General features: G+C 41.6%; 1 protein-coding gene across 2 annotated transcripts in view; it reads right to left on the bottom strand.

Annotated features, from left to right (window-relative positions):
- Positions 1-10,842, bottom strand: part of map3k3 (mitogen-activated protein kinase kinase kinase 3) — a 136,275-nt gene continuing 125,433 nt past the window's right edge. For both annotated transcript variants that reach the window (XM_041173353.1, XM_041173354.1), the window contains exon 17: positions 1-7,820. In XM_041173353.1, the coding sequence (XP_041029287.1) occupies positions 7,592-7,820 (229 nt within the window). In that variant the 3' untranslated portion in view covers positions 1-7,591. The remainder of the gene's footprint in view (positions 7,821-10,842) is intronic.

Raw genomic sequence — 10,842 nt, 5'->3', positions numbered from 1 at the left:
TTTTTATGTTTTTATCTTTTTTCCTATATTTGCAAAACTTTTAAAAACATATATGTAGTGCTACATACAAGCATCAATAAACAATTGTATAAAATACTGTAATCAGGGAATAGAACATTAAAAACTATATTACACCAATACAGAATACTGTTCAATTTATACATTTAAATGTTGAATGTAAGAGCTTATCAAAATAAACTGCATTAGTGTATGTAGTGCATATATTAGTACGCCAAAAGCATTTTTTAAAAAAAAAGTATCAAACACACATTTGCTGTAATGTGGGTCATACTTACAAAATACATAAAACACTTCAAAACATGATTCCCCAAATCGGAGTTATCGTTCTCCATTCTCAGCTCAACCTGCATTACGTAGCTACAGATGAGGACCTACCAACCTGTCTGCAATTATTTCCGGCACTTCAGTGTTAGTGATTTGGGGTGTTTGCAGTTTAAAAAAAAAACTGCCACAAGTCCATTGGGTTAATGCCTCAGAGTGGAAACCCTCGATCTGATTGTCTGATCCTTCCTCAGGTCCTAATAAAGGATCTTGGGCTTTCCTCTTTCAGAAGCCAAAGGGATCTGGTGTGAATCTGACATTTTCTGGTGTTTTTCTTCCCTCAACTATCCCCTATTTAGGATACTGCTGAGTCCACATAACACTGAGTATAGCTTTTGCCTACTGGCAAGCTGTAACAAAGGCAGTTCCTTTTAGAAATTATGTGGTAAGAGGAGCATAAAATGGCTTGGTTTGCGGTCCACACTGTTGGAATAGAACAAAAGGGACGATGCACACTCAATGAGACCTGCATGAGGCCAAGCTCCCTTCAACAAAGTGCATACCTACAGACTGAGACTTCTGCTGGTGCTCCTACAGTATTGTGTTGCTGAGGGGGTAAGTATGGGTTCCCTGCAAACTTCCATCACCCAGCTGTCACAACGGTTGACTCAGTGGTTGTGGTGGGGATGGGGGGGGGGGCGGTCCAGCTCCAAAGGTCGCTTTGAAATTCAGCAGAGCTGTGCAAATGTCAATTTCATTTGCCTGGCAGTCGCAGACTGACCTTGAACTGTGACACTGACTAGTTACCTGCTCTGGCTATATGTTATCATGTCCCCATTTGTATGAATGTTGAGCCCACTTTAATCTGGGACTGGATAAAGAGGCAATTTAGTGACAGCCTGAATCCAAGGGGACGGACACATGTTTGGCTATTTCCAGCTTTAAATGGGCTTTGCACTGAAACTTATCTTGCTCCCAATCAGAATAGGTAATATTTCACTCTCAGGGACAGTGAGAGATGGTACCTTGTATGGGGAGAAATTCCTGCAAATAACTTGGAAAATCAGCACCTACAGTGATGTTAACACTGTAGATGGAAAGTCCAAACTATTTCATGCCACCCACTCAGTGGTGTTTCATGGATCAAGCTGTCCCTGTACTTGGCTGCAAGTTTGAGTTAGCAGATGCTACTGGACCTTCTCCAAAAGCAGTGCTCTCACTCACCTCTTTCCAGCTCTTGGCGTATCGATTCAAAAAGTGATATCGTGGTATGGGGGGGGGCACGCAGTAGAAAGCTGAGGTAGGATTGTATGTGGGTACAGTAGAGATATACTGCAACAGGCAGATAACTCTTTCGCATTACTGCTCCTGTTGCTTAGACCTCTTTAAAGACTTCAGGGCAACAGCTAAAGAGCCGGAAAAATACGAACGATTGGGGTTTTTTCCCTTTAGTTTTATAGTTTGTGCTCCCCAGTCAAACAGCAAAAAGCACAAACACAGAACACATAAGCTCCCATCGTGACAGGAGGGGATAGGAGAACACAACCTATCTAACCCAATGGAAGGGATGGAAGGGACCCACAAACTGGACTGCTGCCTGAATGTAACGATTCCTTCAGCCAGTAAGAGGCCGAGAGTCTAGACCATAAAAGCTGCAGCACATCACTGCATTGTGGCACTTCATAGTACAAATATATAGAACTGTACAAGCATATATTCTGCAAAACAAATATAAAATTATATACACCAAAGTGTCAAACTATGGCAATCTTTCTCCAGCCTGGGAGTCTGCAATATGCAAAGGATCTCTTTCTGACAAACAATAACAGTTTGTAACATTTGCGAATAGTATTAAATAGATATTTGACAGTGTTAATTTTTTCATTTCTGCAACCAAGATGCAGGCTGTTTAAATAGAGTGTATCATGGAGCAATTGTCTCCAAGGGCGACTTGTACAACACACAACTTGGTTTTCCCCTTTGGAAAGCAGTAAAAAGCATATACAAGTTTGCTAAAATGTGTGCTGACACTTATAACGCTTATACAGAAAAATATTCTGGGGTCACTAAAGTGTACCAGAATTGTGGCACATTTTGGGAGCTGTCTCGCTCCCATCCACTTCCTACAAAGCAACCTAACGGTACACACCTGGGTGTTCTGTCGAAATACTTTTCAGTTTCTGCTGGGGATTCACACGTGGGTCAAAGATTTGAGGAGTCATGCTGAAACAGTGTGGATGCTCCTGATCCCAGCCTAAACTGTTATGTGCAGACTCCTCCCACAAGCTATATAGGAGACATCCGGGAGGATGGCACACTCAAAACAGTCTCTCAACCTTCTCCAGTGAGCAGTCTGAGTAGTGGAACAGTATGTGCGGTAGCAGAGTGCCTCACCATTTGGTACGTGGGTTGGGGGCACTGTCGGCAGGAAAGGACACAGAACACGATTCAAAATGTTCCAGGCTCATCAAAGCAATAATGTCTTTGGCTACATGACTGTATATTTGGGCATTAGCTTACAGGATGTGCACACCACCACCTGCTGTTGCTTCGCCTACTCGATGGAGACCAGGGCACTTTTGGTACTAAAACATTCAATGGATAATTCACACAACCTTTAGTCAGAAATGGGCCTTTGAAGACACATGATCGCCTTACATTTGCAATTGTACAAGACTTTGCATTGCGATGTTATGCATTTTGATTATTTTACATTGAGAAGTGAATGTTTCAACATATCTGGAGGTCAGCCTTTATATTTAATTTCCCAGGTCTGTTTCCCTGGCTATGAGGGTAGGTTAGTCATCCCTTATCCACACCTCTGCAGAATCTTTGTTAAGCTAGGTGCGCAAGAGGTTTGTGAGGTGATTCTGCCCCATTCCTCAAAGTCTGTGTGGAAGTGGCTTGCTCAGGCCATTCCAAGTGGAATGCTGTTGATGTGAATTTTTGGATGCTGGAGCTCCTCCTGGCCAGCACTTTAGTGCACTGCACCATCTACAGAAATAGTAACAAAAACAAAAATATTTGGAAAAACTCAGGTCTGACAACATCTGCGGAGAGGTACACAATTGACATTTCAAGTCTGTATGACCCTTCATCAGAACTAAGATATATAGAAATGAGATGAACTATAAGCTGGTAGAAGGGGGGTGGGACAGGAGAGCTCGATAGGGGGCCAGCGATAGGTAAAAACTGGCTCAGCAGGTTCACCTCGCAGATTTTGCTACTGCATAATCAACAAATGCTGTATTTAGTAACTGTTGAACAGTAATTGAGGCACAGAATAAAAAAAGGGAAGGAAATCTGATTCAGATGTTGTGGCACCATTTGAGCAGCTTCTAGAGTGCGGATTATGCTTCCACCTCTGGTCTCCATGAGTGAAGTTGAGGGGAGAGGAAGGTTAATGGGGAGGTGGAGGGAGAGGCAGACATCTAAGTATGTGAATGTCTGGGTATCCCAGCATTGACAAACATCTTGTACTCAGGCGCACAGACCAATATTTTTACAATAAGCCTTGAACCTGTGAGCTGTCGATCCAAGCCAATCCTAAATCTGTGATATGCAACTTGCGATGTCTCTGGAATAGTAATAAGTCAGGTGGAGTGCACAAAGTTTGGCAGACAATAATGATAGTTTAGTGGTTGCTGGACCCAATGTGGTGTGAGGGTTCAAAGGTTGCAGGTCGTGGTTTGAACTTGGGAAGAGTTGTCATTCACTGGGCCCCTTAGAGGCAGCTTTATAGTCCAACTGAAGGAAATGCTAGGACCTTTGAACGAATGTCTCACTTAATACAGACAGAAATGCACTATGGAACAGTTATACTAGAGAGGCATTGGAGCCAACAGGTTAAAGGAAAGTAGACCAACCTCGGCTGCCTTTCATTTCAAAGAAAACATTCAAGTACTCTGAAAAATAGTCATCTGAAAAAAAAATCTGTATAAATGTATCTTCCCTCATTAAAAATATGAAAAAATGATCTGGTTTTATTTTAAAAACACAATCTATTGGAGTGGCTCTGCACTGCAAGCCTTTAGCGCTTCTCTGGATCTGACAGAGGGCTCCCTGCCATTCCTACGTGATTGGAGACTTTGTACAGACATTCTGTGCTGCCCAGTGCCAAGAATGAATCAATTCCCCCTTCCTGCCAACAGCTGTTGACCATTACAAATAAGATAATACTCAAGACTGTTCAAAAACCCAGATATAATAGTAACATTCCCAATTCCAATTTCTTATTAACTCAAGGAAATAAATGGAAGAACTGGAAAAGTGGCTTTTGTTACTCTAAGGGGGGTTACAGTAAACAGTTTTCCTTGATGCACTTGGCCATTCCATCCCTGTCACCTGATTCAGTATTTAACTGTAATTAGTCCAAACTTTGTACCTGGAGGGTGTCTTAATTGTCATGAAATACCTGCTGGTGGGTTTAACAGGGGAGTGGGGATGGAGCAAAAAGAAAAGAGCAGAAATCGAGAGAACAGGCAAAGTGATTAAAGATGCTGCTGGACACAAGTTTTGAAGAGCTTCGTGAAGATGGGGAGAGAGTTAGAAGAGAATTGCAGAGCATGAGTTTAAGGTGGCAGAAGGAACAGTCACTAAAGGAAACAGAGGATGGAGAGGGAGTTGTATAACTGGTCCAAAATAAAACATCAGGACAGTTAGTTTGACTAAGTGATGAGCTGGATGAGGAAAGGTGCCCCTGGTGCTGTTTACAACAATTACATCAAGGCCAGCCTTTATCTTAAACTGATCCCTCGATAGGCAGTATTCCATAGATGTGAGAAGCTTGCATCTATCTCTAAATGAAGAACCTCCCTGGCATCTGTTCCAAATGTTTCACTAATTTCCATACTTCTGGCACAATGGTTTCTAAGTAAGCCACATTTTGACAGCAGGTGCTTGCTACTCTGACAAGCCTGCAATTTGTTCAAGGCTACCAGAAACTTTTGCTATGACCACAAACACTCACATTACATCCCCTCTGGCAAAAATAAAGAAGGCTGAATACATTCATCACTGTACGATGTGCTGGGCAACACAGAATGGTACTCAAAGTCTCCGTCCAACTCCTGCAAAACCAGCTGCTTTTTCTTAAAGGCACCATATATGCATTAGATTTATGCAACAGTCTCAAGTCTTATATATAAATATATATATATAAAACCGTCAAATAGCATCTCTCGTATAAATAAAAAAATAAAATAAAAGTATAAAGAGGCATAAATTACATCAGCAAAGGGGAAATTAAAAAATAAGTTCAGTACAAAATACATTCAAGAAAGTGCATCTTCACAGAGCCGAAAGCAGTTGGCATTAGTCTTATACAGAAAGTGGGAGAGAGTTCTCTGTCCCTTTGTTCTTTATCTCAATGTTAGAATTCAGTTCAAGTGATGAGCAATACCTCCACTGCAACCATTTTGGGGATATCTGGGATTGTCTGTACTTTAAGGGTCACACATGTGAAGGAATGTTTGTTGGGGGTGACAACAGTTCACAGAACTGGTTTAAACAAAGTCACTTGAAATAAAAGGTTTTTAAAAAGTTAACTAATGGTTGCCAACCTTGGGGAAAAAACTAGCTTTTAGCCATGCTAAACAAAGTGTAAAACCACAACGAGCAACATTAGTCATCATGGCTCCCGCACCCCTCTATTGTGATACTTGGCCTACTTGGTCAAAATTGTCAATAGTGTTTTGTTTTTATCTGGACGAAAAAGGTATTTGTGATCAGCAGTCATCAACAGCATCAAATGATGACACTGTGGCTCTCACTGTGCGCTAGCAACAGAGATCAGGCACCCATTCACAGCATAATAGGTGTGTAAGGCAGCGACTCTTGCCATTAACAAATATTTTGAACAAGTACTGCAGCAAATGCCACTGTGAAGTACTTTTCTCCAGTGCACATGGAGGGGTGTAGCAGCTTCAACTAAAAGTATAGGTGGGACAATAACCAGTCACCATCATGAAAGATCCAAAATACCTGTGTGATTGGGAGAGCATTTTAGAGTGTTGTTTGTGCAATTTCATGGGTACTGTGGAGTTGTGGAAAAGTCTCAATGTAAAACTTTAATTCTAATTTGATTGCACAAAGATGTATTGCCCATCGCTAGCTGCAGATACCAAAGAAATGCAAAAACCCTTACCTACTACAAAACCAATGCTGTGGCTCAGCCACATGGAAAGGCAATTCTGAATGAGGTGTTCTCTCTATTGATTTATGGGGTTATTCCACACAAGATCTGGAGTTAATTTCAGTGTCATTACTTTGTTGAGCAATTACTGGCTGAACACTAACATTGGCAAATAAGAAACTTGCATTGAATTAATTTTTTTTTACATAACAAACCTAAAGGCACAGGGTGCAAATGGCAGAGGACACCTGTTTGTTTCAGATGTGAGAACTAGCACCTTTAAACAGAGGGGAGACAAATAAAAAGAGATGTTTGTCTTTCTCCTGCTACTCTCCCAAAATCTGGAGACTGGTTACTTTGCTAAAAGTACGTTGGTTTTGGCGATTGTTGAAATCTGCACATTCCAACCAGTTACCAGACACTTAACGATAGAACCACATCACAGTTTGCCTTGATATGGATCTGGTCTTATCAAGTAAGACATTCAAGGTTGGGTAAAGAGAGAAAAAAATGATCAGACTTTGGCATACAGGATATGTATGTGCGTACACACACTCATATAATAAAAATATATTACTCCTGATTGAAGCACGAGTTTGACAGAAACAGGTGAGATGGATTTCCAGCAGGCTGAAGCCCAAACCTCACCAGAACACCTTAAGCTTGGCTCCTGGTACAAAGCTCTGCCTACAACGTACATGAAAAATAGATGGAGATAGCTGGATGGACAGATGACAAGGCGCTTTCGTAAGATACTCCCAAGTTCAATATATACATTCCTCAGGAAAGCTGCATTACTTCCACTTTGCATTGAGAGTTTATCATATTTTGCATAATGGTTGTAATCTTGCATTCTATGTAACTACTAAAGGTTTTAATGAGGTGTTCCACACTGTTGAAATGCTGTCCAGCTGATGGCACACAGCGCTGGGATGAGACCTTCTGCAGAAAAGCCTGGTGGTGGTGTCTGTAGATGCATCGGGAATCACATAGTTGTCCAGCTATTCTTCCCCATTCACACTATACCACAAGACTAAACTGCTGCCTTGGGGCACAGGCACTCATGTTTCGATTGGTGTTACTGAGCATACTGACTGAATGGAACACTAAGCATAATAACCTGTAGACAGTTAAAAAAAAAAATCTTAATCCCAGCTTCAGAGCCAGCTACCTCCATCAGTGAGTGATCTGGACAAATGGGTTTCTGAATAGTTCCTCTGCTGATGGCCTTTGCTTTGCATCCACAAATATTTTCTTCAGGAAGTCCCTGCAGTGATCTGAAATGTGAGATGGGAGCTGGGGGTTTGTCGGCTGCGTGGCGATTTTGAAAATGGCAGCCATAGCTTCATATTCAGCCCAGGGAGGTTTTTCTGTCAGCATCTCCACCACTGTACAGCCCAGACTCCTAAAGAAAGGCAAACAAAACAGCAAATTGTAATCAAGTCGGAGTTCATGGACTTTCCAATAATGGAGCCCCAACAAGAGAAAGAAATAAAAACAGAAAATACTGGGAATACTCAATAGGTCAGGCAACTTTTGTGGAGATGGAAATAGAGTTAATGTTTCAGGTCGAGGACCTTTCATCAGAGCTGGGAAAATATTAGAGCCTCCATCGACTCCAACTAATCAAATGACCCCAGCCTGTAACTATTCAACTTCCCCAGCAACCAACTAAACAATCTCCCTAAGTCTCTAACCAACTAACTATGCCCAGCCCACATTAAGTCTGATCAACTGCTCCTCTTGACTCCAACTATCCAAAGTCATCTCTAGCCCCCAATTAACCTGCTGCTGCAACCATTAGAAGTCTCAGGGTAAATTACTTTGATGTGGGAAAAGAACAGCATGTGAACGATGCCTTAAAATTAATACCTGCCACAATGTTTCAAGTACATCATAACCACTTTGAGCTTCCAACCTGCCACCTGCAGCCGTAGGGAATTCTGACAGTCCCCAACAAACAGCTGGGATCCAAATCAGAAGAGAGATAAATTTCACAACAACGTGCATGCAACATTGCAATAATCCAATCCTAACTGGAAGTCCATGCACAGTAAGGCGAACTGACAACCTGATAACAAACATGGCATTAGCCATTTTAAAAAGTCTAGTCCTACATTCAACCAGACATAAGCTAACACACAAAAATGTAGTTAGTATCTGTAGGGGACAGGAGGGGAACCTGCCTGATGTGTTGGAACACTGGACCAGTGTTCTTCAAGTGGAAAATTCCTTTTAATAATGTAGCAAAAACACCAACATATTAAATGTCACTTGGAATAACAAAATCATTTGGCACTGTGTCCATTTCCCTGCAAGGTTTGTCTTTATCTTTACTGTACTCCCAGGACTGGAACATGTGAAATCGGAAAATTCCACCCTAAAAATAGCCGGCATACCACTTACACCTGGCTGGCTGCCAGTCCTCGGATCTCCTGATGAGAATCTACCAATCCACCAAGACATTGCACAAGAAACAAAATCAAAGAAAGCTGACCCAAATGTACAGACCAACCATTTTCTGTGCAATGATTCTAAACTACACAAGCTCCTAAGGCTAGACTCCTCTTCTGCTGCACTTCTATATTCCCTAGAGTCAAGTTCAGCAAAGGCACACAACAGGACTAGCTTGCAAAATCTGCAGTCACCAGTCTTACATCGAGTTCAAATATGACATTCGCTCATGCAATTAAGTCATGGAAAAGTGCAAAAGGTCTGAATGTTTGAAGGTATGAATCGAGGCAATTCAATTTATATGGCCGGCAAGCATCCGCTTAGTGTTGAAGTCGGGAAGGTTTTGAACTCAGCATCAGGCACTTCTACTGCATCCCGTATCACTGCAGAGCCTGGTAGCAAAGCTGGAATATGGGACTGATGCTACGGCGATGTGCATCCAACACATAGCACAGTGCAAGTCAAAATCAAACCTAAAGGCTGGATAAGTCGAATGCCTCTTCTAAATACTTGTGTAAGGGTCATACCAACTATTGTCAATTTCTGATTTCATTAAAATCTAGGAGCTGCCTGGTAATGAAATAAGTTGTTACACACAAGGCTGTACTGAGACAAATATAATGCAGCATATAGACTCATTATTCAGCTTCTGCCAACTGTCCTTCAGCAGATAGCACCCCTGCCTCTGTATCAGAAGTCATGGGTTCAAGTTCCACTTGGACATAAATGCAAGTCTTTCTTTAACTGCAGAAAAAGACTTGCATTTATTCAGCACCTATCATGATTTAAGGTTGCCACAAAATGCTTTACAATGAAATGTAAGAAACAAGCAGCCAATTTTCACACAGCTACTCCCTAAGCAGCGACGTGACGATGTCCAGATAATCTGTTTTTGTGATGGTTGATTAAGGGACAAATATTGGTCGGGACAGCTCCCCCTGCTCTTCTTTGAAATTGCTTGGGATCTTTTATGTCCACTTGCAAGAGCAGGCAGGGCCTCAGTTGAACGTCTCATCTGAACTATGGTACGCCCAACAGGACAGCATTCCCTCAGTATTGCACTAAAGTGCCAGCCTTGATTTTTGTCCTTAAGTCTAGAGTGGGACAGGAACCCACAACCTTCTGACTTAGAGGCATGAGTGCTATCAACTGAGTCACAGAAAGCAGAAATTATGTGCTGCTAAAGCAGATAGTGGGTGCAGGATCCATTACCTAGCTGGATAATATTTAAAACTATCTTGTGCATCATTTACATTATATGCACTAAATACAAGGAACAGTTTGAGATTATGAATCTAAACAACAGCTGAGCTCTGCTTAATTGCAGTTTGACCAGACTTTCCTTTAGGTGGCGCTTTAACTCTGGAAAACAGAACCAAATTAACTGGGGCAGACCAACAAGATCAAATATTTGGTAATGTTCAATACATCACTCAGTGGTAATTGTTCATTTGTGAATTGAGAAATTGGGTACTAACATGTTATCCAATCACAGAGGGTATCGCCACCACATCCAATCGCAGAAGGTATACAGAGCCACATTAATCCTTGCTGAGTGCCACACAATTGCACATTCCAGTAGTGATCGCTGGGTAATGAGCAAAAATAGGCCATGCAGCTGATTTTATTGGCGCTTCGATAGCCCAGGTACATGGATGCCCATTGATCTGGTTTGTACAATTCAGGGACACACCAGATGATGCAGTAAAAACAGAAATTGTCAGGAAAACTCAGGTCTGGCAGCATCTATGAACAGAGAGACAGAGTTAATGTCGAGTTGAAAATGACTTCTTCTATTCCAAAGAAGAGTCATATTTAACTCAAAACATTAACTCTTACCCTCTCCACAAATGCTGCCAGACCTGTTGAGTTTTTCCAGCATTGTTTTTATTTCAGATCTCCAACATCCACAGTATTTTGCTTTTATTATACCTGGTGATACCTTTATCCATGAAGTTCTGTTCTTTTATATA

The sequence above is a fragment of the Carcharodon carcharias genome, chromosome 23, assembly GCF_017639515.1.
Source record: "Carcharodon carcharias isolate sCarCar2 chromosome 23, sCarCar2.pri, whole genome shotgun sequence".
In the NCBI taxonomy this organism is placed as follows: Eukaryota; Metazoa; Chordata; class Chondrichthyes; order Lamniformes; family Lamnidae; genus Carcharodon; species Carcharodon carcharias.
This window is presented reverse-complemented; position numbering and strand designations above follow the sequence as displayed.